General features: G+C 38.5%; 1 protein-coding gene across 1 annotated transcript in view; it reads left to right on the top strand.

The window, feature by feature from the left end:
• LRP1 (LDL receptor related protein 1) overlaps window positions 1–26,440 on the top strand; it is a 255,697-nt gene that overhangs the window by 68,881 nt on the left and 160,376 nt on the right. Inside the window, exons 4-7 of the mRNA XM_075199407.1 lie at window positions 8,183–8,302; window positions 9,374–9,502; window positions 10,905–11,168; window positions 23,482–23,644. Of these exons, the coding sequence (XP_075055508.1) occupies window positions 8,183–8,302; window positions 9,374–9,502; window positions 10,905–11,168; window positions 23,482–23,644 (676 nt within the window). The remainder of the gene's footprint in view (window positions 1–8,182; window positions 8,303–9,373; window positions 9,503–10,904; window positions 11,169–23,481; window positions 23,645–26,440) is intronic.

Raw genomic sequence — 26,440 nt, 5'->3', positions numbered from 1 at the left:
CTTGTTTAATGCTTACAGTAATGTAGATGTGCTAAGATATTGGCAAACAGTTCAGTGCAGCTGTGTGTCTGTATCAGAGTGTGTGTGTGTGTGTGTGTGTGTGTGTTACAGGGAGCAGCAACTTTCCTCCTATACGATGTTACTTTGTTGGAAAGCAACTGGTGTCTGTTATGGATATACTACAAGCAAATTAGAGTAGGGAAAAGGGGTATGTACTCACTACTTCATCTGTCTGTTTTGCTGTCAGTGTTGCATGTTCTACAGTGTATCAGAGCATGTCTGGCTGATACACTGTGATTCTAAAATCCCTGAGATGACTTTTAGAATCTACCTACTTTTAACATTTGCCAGTGTAACATAGAACTGTCAAATAACTCTCAAAGGAGGTTCCAAAATGTTTTCTTGATGTGAAAAACTGTGTAAAGCAGAGTTGTGTCTGGCATTTTTGTAAGGTGTTGGTTTAATATTTTTGTTTTGGTTTATTATTTGTGCAGTTTAGTAATTCTTACGGAGATGTAGCTGTAGTAGTGATGATCTTACAATAGAAGTTTTATGCTATAATGAATCCCAAGTTTCCGAAGAACAATCATTAGCATTGCTGAAATCATTCTCGCCAATCAGTCTTTGTTGTTGGATAATGTGTTTCTATGGCCTGAACAATTTGAGCCTGTGTCTTGTTGTGATTAGAAGTGTTCCTGTAGGACTCTATCTAGAGCACTGTCAGATCTCTGAATGCATCATATGAAGATTCTTTGTTCCTATTGACTTCTATCTGTGGTTTTTGTGGTTTTGGGCAGCACCTCTGCTTCATTAGAGCAGGTTGTTGGTTGTTCGTGTTTGGCACTAGGTCCGGGTGTTTGAGTACAATAAGAGCTGGCGTACAGAAGCTGTTGGGAAGAGGCGCTGAGGAGCGGACAGAAAGTAATCGGGATCTAAATCTTTGAGAGCATCCTAATGTACTGTAGGGGTTTCAGGTCAGCACAAACCATCCCTTGGATGAAGAGATTTGTGGATTTGAGCTTAAAGCCTCTATTTTCTTGGTAGACTTGTAATCACCAGTTTTGCTGTGGGGCCATTCATGTTTAACTATATGCATAATGTTGTCATATCACACGATTGTTAGTAATGTATATTAATCACTTTGTCTTTGCATGTTGTACTAGCCATTATTTTAATTGACTAATGCAGTGTATTTCAATGATGTTTGATAATTTAAGTGAACCTGTCATCCATGCATAAAATCACATATTTCTTCTTAAAGAATAAATCATTTGTCCGCTTGACTATTAATAACAGAGGTTACATTTTTCTAAATCTTTCATTTCACTCCCCAGACACAGTGATATAGGCTAATTATCTTTTTAAACTATTAGGATGCTGGATCGGTCTAGATTGCTCAGAATGCCAATAGTATTAGGGAATGCAGCCAATCATATAAAATGATATTCTGTATAACTAATAAACTAGGTATATCTGTTGGTGCTGTGGAACATATTTTTGGGTGTGTGTCTCTGTGAGGACCGTGCGTCCTGGTGGGTTCTTTGAAAATCACCTAGTCGAATCGTTGCAACCAAAGCGTAGTTTATTCAACATATGGTAGAACAAGCGAGTGGATGTACAGATACAAGGCAGGATAATTCCTTACAAGCACAGAATATTCACGTGATGGAAGCGTAGTTCATAGTCACCACAAAACAAAGATCTCCCTCTACAGCCCAAAGGCACAGGTCCTATAACCCTTATTATTCCCATGGCCATAGAGCTAGTGGGGGCGGATTCGGGCGGCAGCTGGTGATAAGATGATAGGGCTAATCCTGGAATTTCTGCCCCTTGCTGGCTGGAGACCGTTGGTTCCCTAGGGATAGGGTGCCTATTGGGTCAGGTACTATTATGCAATGACCTTGTTGGTTAGATGTCAAAGTGGATGATATGGCATTTGTATTTACTCACTGTTTAGACCAGACCTCTTGTTCTGTCTGATCACTGAGAAACTATTCCACCCGGCAACATTTAATCTAATATATGACCAATAGCCTAAAATACGCATAGAATATAACAGCGTATTTTAGGAAACGCATATAAACACGAATTACAATAAACTAAGAGGCGATGAAACACAAATGTCCTTGTGTCTTATGTGCTCGAGTCCAAACTCAGTGTGGTCTTCACAGCCTTCAAAACATTTGTTGTGTTAGAGAAAAATCTAGTTGGATAAATTTTGTCGAAATCCTTAAATCTATTGAGTAGGAGTCTTATATCTGCCTGTGTGCACAGTTATCTGCTTACCACACTAAGCCTTGTAGTGTGTACCCAGCCTTTCAGCCAAGTATCAGGCCCATCATCCGATAACTGTTCGCCCAATATTGCGTTACTGTGTACACTGCAACGATGAACGATTATCGTTCCAAAGCACATCATACTGTTTAATTTGATTTTTAAACCGGAATAAATCTCTCGTTCAACAGTGTAACAATTCTGCAATGTGTATACACTCACCATCAGGGTCTCCAGAGACTTTACAGAGTCATGGGGGTAAATGTATCAAGCTGAGAGTTTTCCTGCGGGTTTGAAAAACCAATCAGATTCTAGCTTTCATTTATTTAGTACATTCTACAAAATGACAGCTAGAATCTGATTGGTTGCTATAGGCAACATCTCCACTTTTCAAACCCGCCGGAAAACTCTCACCTTGATACATTTAGCCCATGATCTCTTCAGCCGATGGTTATAGTGTACACATGAATCGGCATGCTGATCGGGATTCAGTACCACATATCTAAGATTACTCAGGAGTTAAGGATATCATTGGGGTTAAAACCACTAATATTTTATGTAGTTTTCTATGTGCATGTTATGAATGTAGCATAGACCTACACTTGCCCATTACACATATGTGATCAATTCAATCTAGAATGTATTTGATAGTGTTCATTTAGGATGGTTTCAGATAATGTTCCAATCCCATTTGGTGTTCTGCGCTTTCAAAATGAAGGGAAGTGATATCTTGTTTTACTCACCGATTTAGCGCTTCTGAGTTTACCTAGGTTATAAACAATGCTGTCTGTGAATTGCTCATAAACAAGATACATATTGCTGCATTGTTCACTTATCTTTTATTTTGATTCATGGTATGGAAACGTACAATTTAATATATGCCATTTTATATTTGATCATCTTCTATTTTTTTTTCAAATAGTACATAATAGTCCAGGACTTTCTTCCTTAGTTGGTTAGATACACTCTTGTTGAATGTGCTTCTCTTTAGCGGAGGGGTTCATATGCCGTTCTCTGCATACATTTGGTTCTACATCATCTACATGCGTTGGTTTTGAAATTCCTGGAGTGAAAAGTTATTGGAGAAGGTTTTTTTTCAACCACTGGCTTCAGCTGCAGGTTCTGTTATATACTTTTCTTCTACAGTGAATCTAACCAACTAAATAAATCAGACGGGGACTTTTATTGACAAGTACAAATCTTTGGGTGTTATTGTTTTTGTAAATAACACTTAAATGACCATGGAACATTTGTACTGTAATGCTTCTTTTTAACCTTCTAATGTTGGTTATTTAGCTAAATAATGAAAGCTTTCTGGATTTGTCCTACCTGCTCATTTCCTAGTATGCTTTCTGATGTTTCAGAATATTACAACAATGTAATTCTATTGTCAACAGTGGTCTTTAAACTATTTAGTCCAACACATGAGTACTATATTTGTACCCTACGAACTAGTGAACCCTAAGAGCCTGTTACATGCTCCAAATTTTACGCACCCCTTGAGACAACCAGTAATTCCCATTTTAATTGCTATGGGTCACTGCCAACAGCTCTTCCTGCACAAGATCATGCTTTTCCTTTTTATGGTGGATTGAACTTGGAGGAAGCAAAATCAAACAATTGCAAATTATTCTTGGCCATGCACACTCATCAGGATTCATCAACGCTCTCCTGTTAAATTGATTTGACACAGTATAAGTGCAAGAGTTACTCAGCTGCTGGGTCTCCCACAATGGGCACTTTGTGTTCTCTGAGAACATCCTCCTTTTCTACTCTTAATGATGTCCCATGGAGCTGGAGATAGAGCTCCACTTTCCCCCAGCACTGTGCTATTACATTTTTATATAGTGACTGAAATAAATTATTTCTTTGCAAGTGTAATATTCAGTACAAGGATCTGTGCTGTACATAACTTCACAGCACTTGCTCTTCTGTGTACTCCTAGTAGGCAACATTTGAATATAACTTCCAGGGAAATGTTGTTGTTGTGCGGTTACATTTAAACACATACAGTTTAAATAGACCTTGACTAACGACAACCCTCATCCTGACATGTTATCTTTTTACAAAGCCAGTAGTAAAAGAATAAATAGAGGGATTTAAAATCTGTATACAGAATAGTGACATTTCCAGGGCAAATCTTTAAAATTTGTCACTGGAAATTAGGGACCTTCGACAACTGTGCGCTTGTTGACGATCATAATATCATAGCTGCTTCATAAGGGCTGAGATGCAGCAGTAGCTCCAAACTCCTATCATTAAATAATTCCCCCAGATCGTAGCTGGAAATCTGTTTGTTATGGGACCTTAAAAATAGACCAATTGGGTCCTTTTCTAAGATTGCATTTACATGTCTAGGTCAAGTTTAACAATGAAAGTAAATGTCCTGTTGGTTGCTATGGTTTACTGTAAAGTTGAACCGAAAATGCAATCGATAACCCTCTATTACATGTTAGAGTTGAACAATATTTAGATTTCCTAGTGACACTGGGAAATCTACTTGAATTAACAGGGTTGGAATTCCAGTGGTATCACTTTTATCAGGTGACACATAGGTGTTATTGTTTAGGAAAATAGTCTGATGTTTTGCCTACAAAATTGCTTAACATCGTATGTACCACTGGCAGTGAATGTTTGAGTTCAGTAATGGCTAGCAGAGTTGTGGTTCAGAGATGGTAAAACATTTGCTGCAGCAGAGGTGTACAGCCTGAATCTGAATTTGGAGTTACCTCCGTATCGGATATGCAAAACATTCTGCAGGAATTTTACTGTCCTGTGACAATGAAACTTTGACACTTAGGGGTAGATTCAATTAAAATAACGAGGTCCACGCTCTTACTGTTACTATGGTAATAGTTGCGCATTAGTACCGTTACTATGGGAATTTCACTGCTGATTTTTGCTTGCAGCTCTGCAAGAAAAAAATTAATTGAGAAATTACGGTAATGCGCAGGAACAACGCGGCTAATTGAATCTACCCCTTAGTTGCAGCTAAAAAAAAAAGGGGTTGAGCACCACTGAGCAAGAATATGCTGGCTTAAAAAATAAGTTTGAGGTAGTTGCACACCATGTGACGCTATTAATAGTAATGTCATGGATGTTTGTTTCTGAAAATATTTTACTGTACAGTTTTTGTCAATATGCACTAGACATAATTTGGGCAACATTTTGAGGATTGTGATATTATTTTGATTTAAAATCTTAACTTCTTATTATGAATTTTAATGACCATTTCCTGAAAACCTAAAAAGCACTTTACCTCGCTGTGATCTCCAGTTTGCTGCATGCTATTTAGATAATCTCACCATAATATGTTTCCTTAGTTACCAAGGTGACAGTGTGCAGAAAACCAGCCAGTTTGAAGCAGGTACTGCATGCACCCTTTGCCCCAGTCTCTGACATACACCACTTATGATGATTGATCATGCCAGATATATTTCAGTTAATGGCAATGGGGCTGTCAAACTTATTGAAGTGACAGTGGAGCTGTCAGTTTTTATATCTTTGATTGGATTGTTGCAAATGGTTGTCCTTGGCAACCAGGTACTCATTAGCAAACACAGCTGATCCGAGGGGTCTATTTATCAAAATTAGAAAAACCTTAAATACAGTTTGGTACAATGGGAGAATCCCAAAATCCGTCAAAGTCCCCCGACCGGTGAAAACTATTGCTGGGTAAAGCTTCCTTGGAATTGCTTTGCATGGGGAAGTCTATTTAACAAGGACAGTAGCAGTACAAGTAACGCCACTGTCCTCACATCGCTACCTTGGGATGGCATAACAGACACTCTAGACATAAAAATATGCTTTATTATTGAGGAAAATTTTTTTCATTTAGTAAAATAATTTGTTCTAGTTTTGACATTTTAGCAACTAAAAAGTTATTTTTATTCTGGCCGGTCCAGACTTCTTGTTTTCATTCGCATGTGTGAACTGGCAACACGAGTCATGCATGCACATAGTGACCCTGCCATCCAGCATCTGATCATCGTTCACCTGCCCCAGCGTCCTTCTATTGTTAAATTGGGTGGTAGCAGCGCTATTGCCCAATATTGCTAAATAATAGACTCCATAGTGAGTGGGACTTGTGTCAAGTTAACGAATTGTAACAAACAGGTAGATAGTTGTAATGGCAAACAATGGCTCCTAAATTGTTTCGAAAAACAGACATTCTAAATTGTGTGTCAGTGGTGTTTTGCTAAAAAAAAAAAGAAAAAAAAAAGAATTCAATTTATTAGTTCAGAAGCACAAAGTGAGTTAAAATGTAGTAAAAAGATAATCTGGCTGTTTTGTGTGTAGGTCAGGCTGTTTGTGGTGAAAGGTTAACATGCATGGAGAACTCTAATATGCTGATGTGGTTATTTTACAGTTCTCGTGCAGAGAGAAGGTCAGGTCCTCAAACAACCAAATACAGGAACATATTTGAGGTTGTCCAAAGGAAGTGAAAAATAAGTAGTCTAGATATAAAATGAGAAATTAAAGCCATCATTCAGCAGTTTTGTGTTGCGGCATAAACCTTTTTTGTCTGGAAAGTTTGTTGCATTCACATTGAAACATTGTTTTCTAAACTTACTGAACCAGATCATTTTTAATGCCACCAGCACAGCATCTCGTTTACATAGTTTTTCAGGTGTCTGTTGAAACACTGGTACCTGAAAGTAATTCAGGCCTTTTAGTTCTCATTTGTAAACTAGACTTGTAGAACACTTTGGTTCAGTTACTTACCATTCCCAGAACTCTCTGCTGTCATGTATTTCTTGCTTTGTGCTTTGTGAATGGTAGTAATTTTGAATACTGTTGTGTGTGGCAATTGCTTAGCAGTGGAATAGTCACACTTTATGGGATCATTGCACATAATAATTAATCTGTCCAATTAACTTCTCTGCATGTGGAATGCTAGGCATACAAACCCTAGGGAGATTTATTTTCTGTGTACACTAAGAACTAGACATGATGATGCCATTTCCTCCTTTGCTGCTGGTGGCTGCTTCATTTATGACTTGTTACTTGCCAAGGACAAGATAAATAAACCCTTAGGCATGAGCATTAAATACTAAACGTTGTATGTGTTAGTTAACAACAGTGTGCCTGACACTTGGCACTGGCTGCATAAACCTCTTGTAAAGAAAAGAAGTTTAAATAAATAAACGAATACAAAAAAAGTGTCTCCCAGAGAAGGAAACATTAAAATAACTGAAAGTAGAATATAGGTTTGTAAGAGACTCTCTTTGAAAAACCAATATATACATAAAAAATAAAGACCTGAAAATAGCCTTTTCACTTCCAAGGTTTCATGTATTTTTCCTTGGATTGCTATTTATGTATTAATTTATTAAATTATTTTCCATGTTATTCCAAATTATATTACATGTTAATGTAAGCCATTATTTTTGTAAATAAAATATTCAGCAGTGTACCATAAATGCAGAGAAATTTGAAGTCTAGAAGTATACTGTACATCTGTAAATGGTCCGTGAAGGATCAGACTTGGCACAGTGCTCAGCGGATAAAAAATTAAACATGAGTTTTCAAATCTACTTTAGTCTGATCAGACAGACTAAATTTGTGTTGGTCAAAAATCTCTATTTCTGAAAATCTTTTGAAAAACACAGAGCAGTCCAGTGTCTGAAACACCTTGCACATCGCTACATAACAAATGTAAATGCAGCGCTAAACCTGCTCAGACTGCAAGTAACTATAGCTCACGGATCGTGCACTCTATTTAACAGCATTGTGAACAAGCCTTAAAATTTTACTGCTGTGTCGCACTAGGGTGAATTTTATGTTTTGACGGAACTTGAAATGTATCCACTTGGCCACAAGTACATTCTCATAAAATGTTGTCAAACAGGAAAGTATAAACCACCTTCCTAATAGAATTTTTGCTGCTTTGTTTTCCCCATCCTAGAATATGCTCACAACTGCACCATATCGGGATGTCAGCATAACTGTGCATCTACCACGTCCGGACCAGTGTGTTACTGTAATACCTCCTTTCAGCTCGCTGATGATGGAAAGTCTTGCAATGGTCAGTAACAATTTTGCTTGCACAAGGGTTCTTAAAGCATGACTGTGACTGTTTTAATCGCATGATGTTATGATGAATCATTTGAGAGACCACAATGCTTATAAATGTTGTTTTTATTTTTTACTAAGAAAATATATTGTGAAAGTTTTGTTCCATTTTAATGTAAAAACCTGTTAGTCATACGGGGGGATAATTGCTAGGATGTATCCAAAGTATTGAGGTTAAACCGAAAATATACATACTGTTTTAACCATTAAAGGGTCACAGGATCATGCAAATTTAATTATACCAGCAATTTGTACGAGAAAAGTATTGACAATTGGACACACAAGATTTGTTCTAATTTTAAATATCTACATTTGGTGATCTGGGGCATTGGCAGGAAACCCAATCCTATAAATCCTCTTTAAATGCTATTAGCCCATGTGAAGTTTAATTGGCACCTCTTTGCTGAGCATATATCAGGTATGGGCAAGTCATCTATCAACTGCTGCAGAGCTACATTTCTCATGCAAAGCCAACCGCCTTAGATCAGAAACTAGAAGGCTGTGTGCTATGGGAGAGGTAGGCCAGAAATAGCTGGGGTGCTAACATTTTCTCATTACTGATTCACTAATAGTAGATCTTTAAGTCCAAGAGAGCACTGGAAGAAATTAATATAACTATTATTGAACATTGAAAAGAGTTAATGCAATCTATCAGTTATGGAATAAATTATTACCATATGTTTTTATTTTTCAGTTAATAATGCTATCAAACAGACCTGTCTTTAATTTTTTGCTTCTCCAATCTCCAAGAATTGTCTGGTACTCCTACTCACTGTCCTGTAAATAACTTGGTAATGCAGATCAAGTTATCTGTGTGTGATCAGTAAATTAGGAGATGTCTGGTCTTTGTATAATTATGTTTAGTTTAATAATGTGTTTTGTGTGTATCGTTGCTGACCCTATTTTTTTTTATTTTTTTTGCTGTAGTCTGTTATAGCACTTGTGTTTTTAATAACTATGAAAATAACATTTGATGAAAGAGAATCTACAAATGTTAACATGTAGCCCTCTCCTCTTTCCGCAGACTTTGATGAATGCACACTCTACGGAACTTGTAGCCAGACCTGTCAGAATACTGAAGGGTCTTACACTTGTAGATGTGTGGAGGGATATCTGCTCCAGCCTGACAACAAGTCCTGTAAAGCTAAGAATGGTAAACACTGTTTAGTTGCTAAATTGTGTTCTTGCGACACACTGTCCGTAAATTAGAACTTTGGAAACCAAATGATCTCCTGGGTGGTAAGAGTATCAGTGACTTCTGCCTGTTATTTTTTAGAGATGAGCGGGCTCGGATATCTGAAATCCGAGCCCACCCGAACGTTGCCGATCCGAGACAGATCCGGGTATTCCCGCCAATTGCAAAACTGAAACCGAGGCTCGGAGTCATAATCCCGCTGTCTGATCTCGCGATACTCGGATCCTATAAATTCCCCGCTAGCCGCCGCCATGTTCACTCGGGCATGGATCAGGATAGAGGGAGGTTGTGTTAGGTGGTCCTCTGTCCTGCTATATCTCGTGCTGTGCTGGGGAAATAACAATGCCCTTAGAAGGGCACAGCACAGCACAGCATGAAAATTTTTATAAAAAAAAGTTATAAATTTTTTTTTTTTTATAAAAAACAAAAAACAATCCTGCAGTATAAGTCCATTGGTACTGCAATATTACAAAGTTCACTGATTCTGCAGAATAGACTAGGAATTAGTGGAAATGATTGTTATTGAATGTTATTGAGGTAAATAATAGCGTAGGAGTGAAAATAAACCCAAAAACTTGTTTTTAACACTTTTTATGTTTTTTCAAAATAAATCCGAATCCAAAACCTTTCGTCAGGTGTTTTGCGAAACAAATCCAAACCCAAAACCTCAAGCGAATCCGAATCCAAAACACAAAACACGAGACACCCAAAGTGGCCGGTGCACATCCCTAGTTATTTTATGTGTTGAAACAATAGAAAAGATGTTTCCATGTTTTCAGCCAACAAATTTAAACATACTTAGCAATACTGCAATATTAATTATATTGCAGTATTTTTTTTTTCCTGTGAGTTGCTGCCTCTGAATAGTTGTTTCTGTGTTCATTTTTGACCGCACTTCAACCACAGAAGCCCCTCATTCTTCTTGTCCTTTTGAATATTTCCCCTTTTTAAAGCAGCATTAGTTTGTATTTGAGTTTTGTGCTCAAAAGGAGAAGGGGTACAAAAGAAAAAGAAAGGAGGTTGGGCGAAGGGATACGTAGTGGGGATCAGACAAAACAAAGCTTTTGCATATTTTCTAGTCTAGGTTTGTGATTCTTGGGGAAAACATTCTAATTGCCAGGTGTCGACAATTTTTAGGCAATGTCCATTTTATGCAAAATGTGTATCCACTGCACTCACCATATTAGCATGTATATTACGCCGCCAATAAGCACCCTCTCATGCAGTCTAGTGACCAGTTCTATAGCCTGGTTTCACTAGTGTACAGGGATGGCACCCGTCTGACCAGTAAACCGTATACATACTTTGATAAGCTATCCATATAAAATGCTGAATTACATTTTTTGTCTCCCTTTCTTAGAGCCAGTTGACAGACCTACAGTGCTGCTTATTGCCAGCACACAAAACATCTTAGCCACATACTTGAATGGGGCTCCAGTGCCAACTATAAACCCAACTAGCACAAAACAAACAACTGCAATGGATTTCAATTATGTAGAAGAGACCGTGTGCTGGATCAATATGGGAGACACCCCTTCCCAGACTACACTAAACTGTGCCAAAATTCCAAATCTGAAAGGTTTTACAGAAGAGCGAACCATCAACATCTCTCTGAGCCTGCACAGTAAGTTTATCATTATATATGTGGTGTACATTTCTTTCGAGCAGACCCCTTCATTCTATATCCTTTAGAAACAAAAACCTTGTGCCCCTCTGTCCTCCCAGTTTTGGTCCTATTATATTCTTTGTTGTGGTCACACTGCATCTCTAGTATACCTGTGTGTCTTTTGGTTTGTGAATTTAATAAAAACATACACTATATGGACAAAAGTATTCGGACGCTTGACCCATTATACCTACAAGGACTGTAATGACATTGTATTCAAATACATATACTTTAATATGGAGTTGGTCCCCCTTTTGCAGCGATAACAGCTTCTGCTTTTCTTGGAAGACTTTCCACAAGATGTTGGAGTGTTTCTGTGGGAATTGGTGTCCATTCATTCGGTATAGCATTTATGAGGTCAGGCACTGATTTTGGATGAGAAGACCTGGCTCGTAATCTCCATTCCAGTTCATTCCAAAGGTGTTTGATGGGGTTGAGGTCAGGACTCTGTACGGGCCAGTCAAGTTCTTCCACCCTGAACTCCTCAAACCATGTATTTGTAGTCCTTGCTTTGTGCACTGGGGCACAGTTATGTTGGGATAGAAAAAGGTCTTTCACAAAGTTGGAAGCATAGCATTGTCCAAAATAACTTGGTATATTGAAGCATTAATATTGCCCCTCACTGGAGATAGAGGGCCTAGTCAAAAACTTGAAAAACAGTCCCATACCTTTTTATCCCTCCTCCACCAAACTTCACAGTTGGCATAATGCAGTCAGGCAGGGAGTGTTCTTCCTGCATCCGCCAAACCCAGACTCGCCCATCTGACTGCCAAGCAGAGAAGCGTGATTCCTCACTCCACAGAACACATTTCCACTGCTCCACAGTCCAGTGTCTGTGTGCTTTACACCAGTCCATCTGATGCTTGGCATTGGTCTTGGTGATGTGAGGTTTGCATGCAGCTGCTTGGCCATGGAAACCCATTCCTTTAAGCTCCCGCCGCACAGTTTTTGTGCTTACATTAATACCAGTGGAGGTTCGGAACTCTTCAGCTATGGAATCAGCAGAGCGTTAGCGACTTTTACGCTCAATGTGCCTTAGCAGTTGCTGACCCTGCTCTGTGATTTTACATGGTCTTCAACTTCGTGGCTGAGTTGCTGTTGTTCCTAAACGCTTCCACTTTCTAATAATATCACAGTTGACCGTGGAATATCCAGCAGGGATGAAATTTCATGAACCGTCTTATTGCAAAGGTGGCGTCCTATCAGTACCACGTTTGAAGTCACTGAACTCTTCAGAACGACCCATTTTGCATCACAAATGTTTGCAAATGGAGACTGCTTGACTAGGTGCTTCATTCTATATACCTCTGCCAATGGGTCTGATTGAAACACCTCAATTCAATAATTAACGGGTGTGGACAAATACTTTTGTCCATATAGTGTATATATGTTGTGTTCTATATGTTGTTTATTTCATTGTTGTGTTTGTAGTGTGTATTGAGCCATGTTCATGCAAGTTGATGTCCATAGAGCAGCCATGTTCTTACAAATAAAAGTAGTCTGATTTACTAGTATCAGAAGGCCCATTTTACTGCTATTTAAAATGTTCGTATTCACAAATGAGATAACATTTGTGGTGACCACAACCCTTTCAAGTGGCTACAACACAACTCAGGGGAAAAATGGCAGACTGTTGCGGTGGAGTCTTGCACTTCAAATTTATGACTCTTTTTTTTTTTATTACAATGATGGTATCATTATCGTGTCATTACAAAGTCTGTTTATACATGGTGCAGTTGCATACTAAAAATAAAGCCTCTTTTTGATGTTTCTGCAAACTGATGTTGCCCGTAGCAATTGGTCAGTTTTTATCTGATACTTGCGTTGCCCTCTAAGGGCTCATTAATGGATATCAAGATCAGGCATTCAACACTAGTTGTTTTTTTTAAAGCTGGGTAAATGGCAAACTCACTTTAACACCGATAATCCAAAAAAATAATGTTAAATTGACCTGTGTATAAATAGAGAGAGGCAGACACACATACTTTCTGACAAAGGTCTGCAACGTTGCCTGCAAAGTCGGCTAGCTCTTTATAGTATAATTTCTATGTGAGCTCACTTTAAGTACTTAGTAAACAAAGATGCAGCGAGGCTTTAAAAACACACTTTGACTACTCTTTTTTTTAAAAAAGAGCACAGTATAAGGTTTTGTTTAAGATTTTAGCAGGCTTTATTTTTCAACGTCTAGGTGTACGAGGCTTTAGGGAGAGAAGAAACAGAGCACTTAATTCTGCATACAATATAATTTGAGGCTTCTGTGATTTAATAAATTGAGTGTTGCTTAGTTTCCTGTATGGAAAGTTCTGTCTCATCCTGTGAATTTAACGGAGCACTCCAGACAGCCGCCTTCCTTCATAACTAGTGATATTATTGGGGTCTTTCCCTGAGGTACATCATGGGACACTTATCCTTGCCGGTACCCCATATGCAGTGCAGCTCCTAAATGTCTGTTTCCTAGGAACTACCTGGAGATCATAGAGTGGGGTGCTGCCATGGGTTAGTACCCCACAAATGTAGGGGCGCCTAGTGTAATATCTAACTGGTTTTACTGGTTATGGGAGAAGGTTGACTTGTATTGATTTTTTTTTTGCAGGGGAAAACATTGTACAGTTGATGTAGTATTGTGACTGTAATGGAAACACTTTTTGTGTATAGCATGTCAATTTAATCTTTTCTGCTAATGCTTGACATTTGTTTTACTGACTGTTATAAAATGTTATACAACTAGCCAGAAATATGTTTACTGGCTAGTTTTCAATTTTTTTTTATTTTTTTTAAATTTTGTTTTGGAGACAATGATCTAGTAAATCAAAATCTATATATACAGGGAAAATGGTAACAGGATATAGAGGAAATTATCCTCCATTAATAATAAGAGGTTCACAATCCTAAACAATCTCCAAATTATATAAAGGGTTTTTCTTTTTTATATACCTCATGTCACATGGGGCGTCTCATTCTATTGACCTTTTTTTCCAGTATTTTTTTTTTCTTTCTATTTGACAGGTAAAAAGTTAGCTTCATTTGCCTCCATCCATTTACTGCCTCTTGGCAAGCCGGGCGCTAACAACAGTTTTACTTTATATTGTATCCTATTATACAATGTTGGTGCGTGGAACTTTTTATGAATTTAAATTCTATTGAAACCTTTCCGGTTTATATGCATGTATGAGACAAATGTAGCTCTGTATGTTATCCTGCGTAAAAGTGGCATTATTTTTAGTACTCTGGATATGATGATAAAATATAGTTACATTACAGAGCTACATGCGTAGGGCTGTAGGGCTCCCCAGCTGTGCTTCCTGTAAGAGGACTTAAATGCCAGTTTTGATGTGTCATTGGCCTGCGTGCTACTGGCACAGTAAAGAGACAATCTGTACAGACAGCAGCCGAAGACTTAGGCGATGATTTAAACTGAAGCTTAGTCATTTAGAGTACATTTCAGAGCTTTACACGTTAGCACAGCCAAAACAGGCTAGGAGAGGACATGTAGGGGAACAGCCTGGAATATGGCTGCAGAAAGTGGTAATTGGTGTTAGAGGAGGGTAAATGGATACAGATATTACTGGGCTGCAATCTGAAACTTTCTCTCTGGGACTCTTGTTTGGTTTTTTTATTTATTCAAATCTACTAAATTCTCTATATTCATGTATAGTGAGGATATGAATATAATCCCTTCCTTCTTAAAATCGTGTGTGTGTGTGTGTGTGTGTGTGTGTGTGTGTGTGTGTGTGTGTGTTTCTGCTCACTCTTTCAATATACTGTTGCTGATATTTTTTCTTGGCGTTCCATGCTGATTTCAACTTGGACACTGTTGCCAAAGAGACATTAACACGTAGAGCTGGCTTTGTCACTCATGACAAATGCATATTAAAAATGACCTCTATTTCCAAGTCACTGAGGTCTCCTCTTGCAGCCTTGCTAGCCAGAATTATAGGCAACCAGGACAATTCAGATTTTATTTTAAAATATATATAAATGACTGATCTGCTCAGACATTGTTCGTTTAATTAACACATGAGCCACACCTTTATGGAAGCCCTTGCTTTTAATATGTTCTGTCCCTCATTTACCAAGAGGCTTTCATTTCCTTTTGGGTTTTTTTTTCTGTCCACTACCTCAATATCCCATGTGAAAGTCCATCTTCATAGATATCATAATATCGCTGTGGATGTCCTGAATATAGATTTTTTTTTCCGTAACTGTTACACAGACACCATGCTTTTTAAATAAAACTATTTATCTTCCTGTATATCGGAGATGTATGAAAACTGTACATACCACTATGCTGTATATATGGTTGGCTTATATCTGTGCATGAAATCAATGCCTAATAAGCCTGTAGCCCTAACAGCCTGCAGTTGATTACAATGGAATGCAGAGTTTCTTACTGTAAAATGTGTGCTTGCCTTTTATAGTATTGTATCCGTTACAAAGCGTAGTATATTCTAGATTTCCTAATGATTGGTTGCGCTCCTATTAAATTGTAAAGGGATTATTGATGAATTGGAGTTTATTAATTATGACTTGGTTTGAATCTTGGTAAATAATTTTGACTTGGAGTTTGGTCCTTGCATACTGTACCCTATATTGCTTTACGGATACTCACAGATTGCAGCTTGTCTGTGTGTTCATTACCTTAGTGCTATTCTCTGACATCCATAATACAGTAGCTATGGGCAATCAATATGACTTTATATTTGTACTCCACTAAACTAGATTCATAAACCAAACAATAGATTACAGACTGCAGAAGCTGAGGAGGGACACACCCATTACTAACAAAACAATGATTGTGCACTATATCCAAATATATTACATACCTGAGTATTCTAACAACCAATATACAATACAGTGCCCATTCTAGTGACTAGTCTGCAATGTACAGCCCATTGGTGTAGTATGTTCAATTCAGATTGCAATCTCTGGTGACTGCTATACAATAAAGGGCCCAATCATTCGTGATCCCTATGCAATTCAGTCCCCCCGATGTTTGCTATTATAACTATAGATTAAAATGGCGACTAACAACGTAGACCTAAATCTGTTCTGGCTGCTATATAATGCAGGTCTCCATATCTGTACTCTCCACTGCCCAGGTCCTGCTGTCCTGTCATGCGGTTCTGATTGCTGGGGTGCTGTCCTAACCACTAGACAGCTCCTGGCACTCTGGTAAATTGTTCCAAGCAGGGACTTCTACAGTGGACTCGATTGTCACGAGGGTCTGCTGATGTTAACCTAGTCAGAGTGCTGGAAGCCATTTAGAAGTCAAGGCAAGCTCCCAAAACTTGTTTGGTCCTTCACCTGCTCCGCTTCAGTTGCAAGAGTTTAGGTAGAGGTATAGAGTGGCCTCTGCTATGGCGCCCTATATTTGCTTTCTACTGTCACTAGTGTGGTGGGATAAACTTGACACCCTGTTTGCTGGTTTAAAGAAACTAAGGATAAGCGATAAGGATGGAAGTCCTCAAACAAGGAGACAGGACTGCATCACATTGCCAGTAAGTAAAGTGGTGTGATTCTATAGGACTGTGATTGGATATAAAACACTGCAGGAATTGTAGAATATGTTCATAGACTAGCTAGGACCAGGTGCAGTTTCACTAAAGGGGACATATAATCCTCTAGTTTACAGGCGTACCACCATTCTGTTTTGTGATCATAGTCTCATTATGTAGGTCTTATGCATAAGGCTAGTATTTAAGAGTGTCCAGTTTCTGGGTATTTATTCATTTAATTATGTACACATGTACTGGACTGATGACTCTAAAGTATAATCTGTGTTTTTTTTGTTTGTTTTTTAACCACTCTGACTCTTTTTATTTGGATTTTACTCTGCACTGCCATTATAATGCACAAAAACAAGTATTGTCCCTTTAAAATAATGTATGGTTAAGCTCATTAATTCTGCAAAAGCATTTTATATAACAACCCCTAGCCCATCATGGTGCTAAACTCCAGGAATTTTGACATAATATCCAAATCGGATTCTTTCCGGGATAACATTCTCTAACCCTCTGGGGCATAAAGGGTTTGCTTTGTAAAGCAGGCACACTCTGTACGCCAAATCTGCTTACTGAAGCCTACACTGTTTCGGGGCCAGCTTAGAAGTTAGGGGGATGCTAATTACTTGACTCCTTCTCCTCGGAGCTCAGTTTGAAACCTTTGCTGCACTTTTGTAATGGCTTCTTTGCTTTTGGGCTGTGATAGAATTGAACAATGTTTTTGTGAAGGATCCTGAATACTGTTTTGTGCTAAAGAGACTAAATGAATTGTGTTGTATGTTGTATTTCATAAGTTCCTTTATTTTATGCAGTTGTAATTTTAGCTGACTACTTCTTGCTCAATACAGCAAGTGCACTTCCATCTCTGGAGTATGAGCTGCACAGTATCACAATGGTCATGGGTTCAATTCTGGCCTGGGCCCTATTTTCTCCCACTGTTTGCATAATAATTATTTCTAGGAAATTCTTTGCTCAAAACTAATGCATGGCAGTGCTAAGCAAGAGAATGTTTTCATTATAACTTGACCATTGTTTTTTTTTTTTTTTTTTTATTATTTACGGTGTTGTAGACAGACTGCTGTGCTGCATTGGCTTTGCCTTGAGTAAATATGCAGCCATCGTTATCATCATCATCACCATTTATTTATATAGCGCCACTAATTCCGCAGTGCTGTACAGAAAACTCACATCAGTCCCTGCTTTATTGGAGCTTACAGTCTAAATTGACACACACACACACACACACACACACACACACACACACACACACACACACACACACACACACTTTGATAGCAGCCAATTAACCTACTAGTATGTTTGTGGAGTTTCATGTGTTTTCATCCATTCTCATTAGGTATTTTTGTTGAGCATGATGTGCTCACTAGCCGCTATAGGTATGTAGGCATTTATGAACATTGCAGTTGTGTGCCAAACGTGCCTTGAAACACATGAATCAATTGTCAGTTAGTGTTTTTCTCTCTAGTGCAATTTTGAAAATGAAAGGAAGTATCAGATTGGTTGCTATGGTCAAGTGTTTATTATGTAGAATGCATTTGTCAGATGATATCTTATGCTCTTGGCACTGGATATAACTGGAGACCCCGTATCACAGCTAGTCACCAAGTAGTTTGTCATTGATAGAAAATGCATTGAAAATATGCCTTACATCAGAGTACACATTATTTTACAATGCTGAACGCATTTTGGGATACCTTACTTTTTATTTATTATCTATTTATTTCCTCTTTCCGAAATTGTTAGCGTTTGCCATATTACCAGCATACATTAAGTTCTGAATCGTTGCATGTTTTTTGTGGTGCTGCCTCCCCAAAATTCCCATATTTATTTTTCACATCTTGTACTCATTGATGCTTATTTTGCGTTCTTCTATTGTACAGTAAGGTTTTTACTTCTATACATATTTCTTCCCCCCCCCCCTACTAAATCTTGTTCAAATAAACAAACTGACATTCTTCTCAGGTGGAGTAACCTGCTTTAATACTTGTATCCCTCCCTGGTTCTCGGCATTCCAGTCCTTCACATTACACTAGCAGGACATATGGGAGAGAAAAACCTTGTGGATAATTTTAAGTCCTACAGCTTCAACTGAACTTCTGTTTTAATATTCGTTTAGAGCCCTGTAAAACACAAATCAAAAATATCACACAACGTAGTGAAATAGTGGACATAATAAAAGAGCTTGTCTATATTCTAGCTTGCAGCTAGATAGGTGTTATCTTGCCGATAAATATGTTTAATACATTAATAAATTAGTTTTGCAGTTTAATAGAGAAGTATGTCCTTAAATTTCGTCTACTTCTATGAAATATCTGCTGTATCTATTACAAAGTTTAAATTGAACAATGCTAATATAATCCCATTTGTTTATTTGACAAACGGCTTGAGGGAAAGTGTAGCCCATGCAAGGGTGTCTGCTAGTATTGGTGAGACATGACATTCCAGATTCTCCATGTGCAAGACACAAATTCAGAAATATCATCCATGAACTATCCGGTGCAGATCATGGTGATTTGGAAAGCTCACCGTATACAGATAAAAATGCTTTTGCATAGAGTTCATGTATGACATCTGAAAAACTCAGCTAAGCCCTAACTGGTTGGTCTACATGAATATAACCAGCGTAACGTCTGGTAAGTCTTTCTGTCGTGGAGTCCAATCTTCCAGAGTCAGAGGTAACTCTGCTTAGGTCATCAACCTGTCATTACCCAATATACAAGCAGCACAAAGTAACCAGTAGCTTTTCCTGTTTTGGTCTTGTTATTGATTGGACACACATGAACACAGCTCAGCGGCCTTTCTTTTGCATAATAAGATAAATATTAGGTACATTTTGTAAAGCAATCGCTAATGCACAACGCGGAGTTTATAACATTGGCTGTACTAACCAATAAGATGCTTGCTGACTTTGCGATATGGCATAAAGGTCTATACATCAGACAGTTTGGAAGGATAACAAAATCTGGCTAAAAACCATTTGTTGAAAAGAGGATTGAGAGGTGTTTTCACAGGTGGACTTCTACCCAAACATATGAAAGTTGTGCACATGAACCCTTCTCGCAGGGCATTCCCAGTTCTGGTCTCTAGCTTGTGCCTAGTGGAGGGCAGTTAAGAACAAGTCATTATCACCAAATTGCATATTGACAACTACACTTTCTTGCTTGGCCATGTTTGTTTGCTTATGTTGAACATGTTATCTGTAATATTCCTGTCCAGGCAGACGCCTAATTATACAAGTAATTAGAATCGTCTTGGAGTCTGTCCACTGTGTTAAATCTGTCTATAATAACTGAGCTTTTGCTTTCCACCTTTAGACCCCGTAATCTGTCTTGTGCAGAAAAGCAGCTTAATGCTGAAACTGAAAACCTTAAGGCCAACACCGTTTATTAAGCTGGTGATCACTAACCCAGGGAAAAAGGAATATAGCCTGAAAGGCACTCACATTGCCATGCCACTCACATTGCCATGCCATGAAGTTCACTTTTATGATCAGATAGGTTTATATGTATATTATATATTATATACCTTTCATATGCTACCTAGGGCAGCATTTTGTTTAGTAATCTTACTTTGGCCTGTGAAGGTTCCATTTCTTTCTTTACTCTAAAGACTGTCCAGCATTTAGTAAGAGTTGGCTCCAGTGTCTTTGCACTGGATATACTAGCTGTTATCATTTAGTGGCTTTCTGTAGGCTGCAGAGAATTCCTTAATACGTTGTAACCCCTTGTGTTCTGGAACAGCATTTGAATAAAATGCTCTATGCTTATTAATCAGTTTATATTGGATAACTGTCTTGTTCTTAATGCAATTAGCATTTAATAATCACAAAGGAAGGCAGAAGCATCCATTTCAGTTTGTGTGATGAAGGTTCAAATATGAAGCATGTGAGTAAAACAATGTTCCTCCCTCCTCTCAGTGACCATGATCACTGTGCACAGATTACCCACACTGTTAAAAAATGCTTAACAAAGTGTTTTAAAACCTACTGTATGTTAAAGTGTTTACCCCTGAAGCATTCCCCTCCTTTCTTGCACCCTTTCCCTCTCCTTTGCAGTCTCCCATTTCCCCTTTCATTCTCTCTTGCTCCCTCATTCCTCCCCATTTTTTTTCATTCCCCATGTTTTTGTATTGTCTTGTCACTCCTTCTCTCCTCCCCATCTTTTTCATTCTCTCACTCCTTCCTCCCCTCCTTTCATTCTTGCTCCTCCCCACTTCTTTCACACTCTTGCTCCCTCCCCCTCCTCATCTTTTTCATTCTCTCACTATATTTTCCCCTCCTCTTCCATGCTCTATCCATCTGCTTTTTTTCTTTTGCTTGCATCTATTTATTTATTTATTTATTATTATTATTATTTTATTTTAATGGAATACTCATTTCCTTTTGCAAGAACACACCGAGGCATATATTCTAATAAAACAAATCGCCTTGCTCCTTTCATCTTGCTACCCTCTTACCATCTTTTCAGTATGTGGGTCTAAACTACCTAAACACATATACTCAAGAATATTGACATTTTGTCCACACAAATGTAGCTATATTACACTGTTCTGGTGCTATGGCGAATAGCCAACTCACAGCGTAAAGCTTGTCTATTTACAGTTGCCTGCATTACTGGGTTAATCAAGAGCCCACATTAGACTGTAAGGTCCAATAGGACAGGGAATGATGTGAGTGAACTCTCTGTATAGAGCTGCGGAATTAGTGGCACTATATAAATAGCTAATGATGATGATATGCCATGATGAGGGTGCTTTTAAAAATCTGATTAAAAATAAAAGAAAAGACTTAAATCCCGCCATAAGTTTTGTCCACATTTTTTATTTAATTGTTTGTCTTTATACTAAACCTTTCTGATGTCATCCCTAAATTCCAGTGATGCATCCAGAAATATGGTAAATGAGTGCTGCAGTCTACGCAGTACTTCTCTAGTACATTGTGTCCTACAATAACCTAGTAGACGGGTGCGTGGAGAAAACATTTTCCTTGTACACGTGGACTATATGTGACTTTGTACATACTGTTAAGAGTGTCTACTCTGGCTTATAACTTCCTCAGGAGACCACAAGTGTGAGGTGGTAGTATTATTATTATAGTAAGTGAGGACGTGGAGTAAAAGCTGCTTATTGCCAAAATGCTTTTATTTTTGGATTTGCTATATACAGAATCTCCATTAATAACATACCAAGAATGTCCAACAGAAACACCTGGTGATCTTTTGGCTTTCCTGGATAATATAATAAAAGTGCTCATTCTACTTTAAGCTTTATCTACGACAGATCCAACCCTTATAACTTTTAGTCATGGCCCTATTATTAAACCAATCTAGCATTCCTATCTCTCCTGCTCCTGAAGGCTGCTGCCTAGGGGTAATTGTTGGCTTTGCACTCTTTACACTCTTTACATTCTCACTCTAACAAATACCTGCTGTCTACAGCCTCAAATCATCTCACATCCATCATTTTTTCACTCATGATGCAACTAAAATATTGATGCATTGTCTAATTGTATCATTGCTAGATTAGTGCAAAAGCTGTAATCTGTGGTCTATGTGGGCTATGACTCTGTCTTTATGGACAGGAAAACATTCTAAATCCTAATCTTACCCTACAAAACACTCTGCAATTTCTCACTTCCTTACTACTTTAGACAGTCCATCCTAATGGTACTTCAGCTCTACATATGTTCTGTCTGACACCCTTCATCTCGCACGTACTGCTAGGATTTCTCTTGTGCTACACCTGATCTCTGAAACTCACTTCCTCTTACCATAATACACTGAGTCTCCAAGCTTTTAACTGCCTCATAACTGATCTCTTCAGACAAGCATATATACTGACCTCCATAATAACTTACTCCAGTCATCAGATTGTGCAAAACTTTTCACAGCACAATCTAATTTGTAATGACATTCTATCAACTTACATGTTGCCTCAACTCTTGTTTCTATCCCCTCTTCTTAGTCTTTTCTCCATTGACCAAAATGGTGAAGAAAAAAAAAATAGGCTGTGCTCTAAAACGCTCTAGAACATAGTAACACATAGGGCTAGATTTACTAAGCTGCGGGTTTGAAAAAGTGGGGATATTGCCTATAGCAACCAATCAGATTCTAGCTATCATTTTGTAGAAGGTACTAAATTAATGAAAGCTAGAATCTGATTGGTTGCTATAGGCAACATCCCTACTTTTTCAAACCTGCAGCTTAGTAAATCTAGCCCATAGTGTTTCCTGCATTGAATAGGTGTACATAGAATGAACAAATAAAAATTGTATGTAAAAAAAAAGCTTCAATACACACTCTAATTTTCTCCAAGAGCACAAAAAGCCTCATCCAAAAATTTGCAAAGATAAATGACCTGTTTAGGGGCTGTCTGGTAATTGTGACAGTTGAGTGTGTTTTTATAAAATTCCCGACTAAGAAACCTAATAAGTAAACTACAATCTAGTTAATAAAGAGTAGTACGTTCATTCCTCCTTTTCCTGGTTTGCATGTATAAGAAATGTTGCAAGTTTCCTCTGAATTTGTACCATTGTGAGCTGGACTTGGTAAGTACAGTATGTCAGGTCGCATCGGAGTCTCCATGTGTGTGAGAGTAGTGGGCTGACATTATGTTATAGGAAGCATTCCTATTTCTGTACAGACTTGTATATATTAGGGGCAGGTAAACACTGCAATGTGTCATGTTGTGTGACATGAAATGAAGCAGGATTATGTATTTGACGTCCTGCTATTTCTGCTTTTATCTTTCAGATGTAGAACAGATGGCCATAGACTGGTTAACGGGCAACTTCTACTTTGTGGATGACATTGATGATAGAATCTTTGTCTGCAATAAAAATGGTGACACTTGCGTCACCCTCCTTGACAGAGAGCTCTTTAATCCCAAGGGCATTGCTCTGGATCCAGCTATGGGGTAAGTAAATGAATGTGCTTCTAATTGTAGCAGGTTAACGTTGCTACTCTGCTGAGTACTTTGAGCAGCTCCTGGAGGTTGAAGTATTGTCAAAATGTTTTATAGTCCCAATTCACCTCATTTAATTTTTGCTTTCGTATCAGGGTTAAGACTATTTAAAAAAAATGTCCATAAATATCACTTTATTTTGTGTGAGTGTTTATTGCACAAAATTATATTTCCTCTAATCCATACATGCCTACTTTATCATAGTTCTCTGCTGGGAGATGTGGATGGGCTTTATGAATGGATGAGGTTTCAGTGGCCTCATCTTACTTTACGATACTGAATAGTTTCAATTACTTTACCAGTTCACTTGTCACAATTTATTTGACGGAAACTGTAGCTGGTTTATTGGATGCAGCACGTTGAGTAACTGTTGCCTCTTCACGGCACATGAAGTTATGATCTTATCAACTTCAACCACCAGTGATTTTATTGGAATGAAGTCCCGCGATATCATTGGATGATCTATCGGCAGGGTTCAGTTCTAATTGCTCTCCACGCAACTGGGAAATGCAACTCGCTTGCAGCCAAGGGTATATTGCCTGGAGGAGGTTTCTACATTATAGCTGAAGTGGAGATCCTGCTGAGAAAAGACTAAATGGGTGTAGAGAAATTTGGTTGGGAAGGGGGTTAATATTTATATATTATGAGTAGTGGTTTATTGTTCAATGGGTATAAACTGACTAACTATGAGAATGGGGGGTAAGCAAGTTATTCTACTTGGCATTGAACTTTATGACAGAATTGTCCATGTCTAGTATATACAGTCATGGTCAAAAGTTTTGAGAATGACACAAATTTTATTTTTCACAAAGTCTGCTGCCTTTTAAGATGGCAATTTGCATATACTCAAGAATGTCATGAAGAGTGATCAGGTTTAAAGTCCCTCTTTGCCATGACAATGAACTTTGTCCCCAAAACATCATTTGCACTGTATTTTTAGCCATGCCACAAAAGGACCAGGTGACATCAGGTCAGTGATTCTTTCGTTAACACAGGTGAGTGTTGAGTTCAAGGCTGGAGATCACTGTCATGCTAACTGAGTTAGAATAACAGACTGGAAGCTTTAAAGGGAGGGTGGTGCTTGAAATCATTGTTCTTCCTCTGTTAACCATGGTTCGCTGCAAGGAAATATGTGCAGACATTATTGCTTTGCACAAAAAGGACTTCGTAGACAAGGATATTGCTGCTATTAAGACTACACCTTAATCATCAATTTATCAGATCATCAAGAACTTCAAGGAGAGATGTTCAATAGTTGTGAAGAAGGCTTCAGGGTACCCAATAACGTCCAGCAAGCACCAGGACTGTCTCCTAAAGTTAATTCAGCTGCGGGATTGGGGCACCACCAGTGCAGAGCTTGCTCAGAAATGGCAGCAGGCAAAAGTGTGAGTGCACCTGCATGCACAGTGAGGGCAAAGACTTTTGGAGGATGGTCTGATGTCAGAAAGGCCAGCAAAGAAGCTACTTCTCTCCAGGAAAAACATCAGGGACAGACTGATATTCTGCAAAAGGTAGAGGAATTGACTTATGTGGACTGGGGTAAAGTCATTTTCTCTGATGAATCCCCTTTCAGATTGTTTGGGGCATCTGGAAAAACACTTGTCCAGAGAAGGAAAATTGAGCGCTACCATCAGTCCTGTGTCATGCCAACAGTTAAGCATCCTGAGACCATTCATGTATGGGGTTGCTTCTCAGCCAAGGGAGTGGGCTCACTCACTATTTTGCCTAAGAACACAGCCATGAATAAAGAATGGTACCAAAACATCCTCCAAGAGCAACTTCTCTCAACCATCCAAGAACAGTTTGGTGATGAACAATGCCTTTTCCAGCATGATGGAGCACCTTGTCATAAGGCAAAAGTGATAACTAAGTGGCTCTGGGATCAAAACATCAACATTTTGGGTCCATGGCCAGGAAACTCCCCAGACCTTCATCCCATTGAGAACTTGTGGTCAATCCTCAAGAGGCGGGTGGACAAACAAAATCCCACAAATTCTGACAAAGGCATTGATTAGGCAAGAGTGGGTGGCCATCAGTCAGTATGTGGCCCAGAAGTTGACTGACAGCATGCCAGGACGAACTGCAGAGGTCTTCAAAAAGAAGGGTCAACACTGCAAATATTGACACTCTGCATAACCTTAATGTAATTGTTAATAAATGCCTTTGACACTTATGAAATGTTTGTAATTTTACTTCAGTATACCAATGCAACATCTGACAAAAAGGTCTAAAAACACTGAGGCAGCAAACTTTGTGAAAACCAATACTTGTGTCATTCTCAAAACTTTTGGCCATGATTGTATAGGGGGGGTATGAGCCATTATGTTGTGGGCACAAGGTTATTATATGCAGGCATAAAGTTATATGTGGTGGTCAATGGACAGTTTGGTGGTTACAAGACTGTTCGGCAAGCAGTAGATTATATACAGAAGGGGGGGTGAACGTGGAGGGCATAGGTCTGTTATGAAATGATGTCGGGTTGGCATGGGACACTGGTTGGTATGAGGGTGATTTACTGTGCCATTTTCTGCCATACAACATTTTAGTGGGCACTATATAGGCATTGCGTGGTGGGCATGAGGTGGTTATTCTGTTCTTTTGGGATTGGATGTGACGGAGTAGAGGTTGTTACGGCTAGCATGGGGCTACATGTGTGGCACTAATACGCTGTATGTGATGTGCATGGAATTGTAGATAATAAACCTTAAGCTATATATAGCGTAGGTGATGCATTTTGTACACTGGGCA

Source organism: Mixophyes fleayi, chromosome 2 (genome assembly GCF_038048845.1).
Source record: "Mixophyes fleayi isolate aMixFle1 chromosome 2, aMixFle1.hap1, whole genome shotgun sequence".
Classification (NCBI taxonomy): Eukaryota; Metazoa; Chordata; class Amphibia; order Anura; family Limnodynastidae; genus Mixophyes; species Mixophyes fleayi.
The sequence above is the reverse complement of the archived record's forward strand: the minus strand, read 5'-3'. Positions and strand labels throughout refer to the sequence as shown.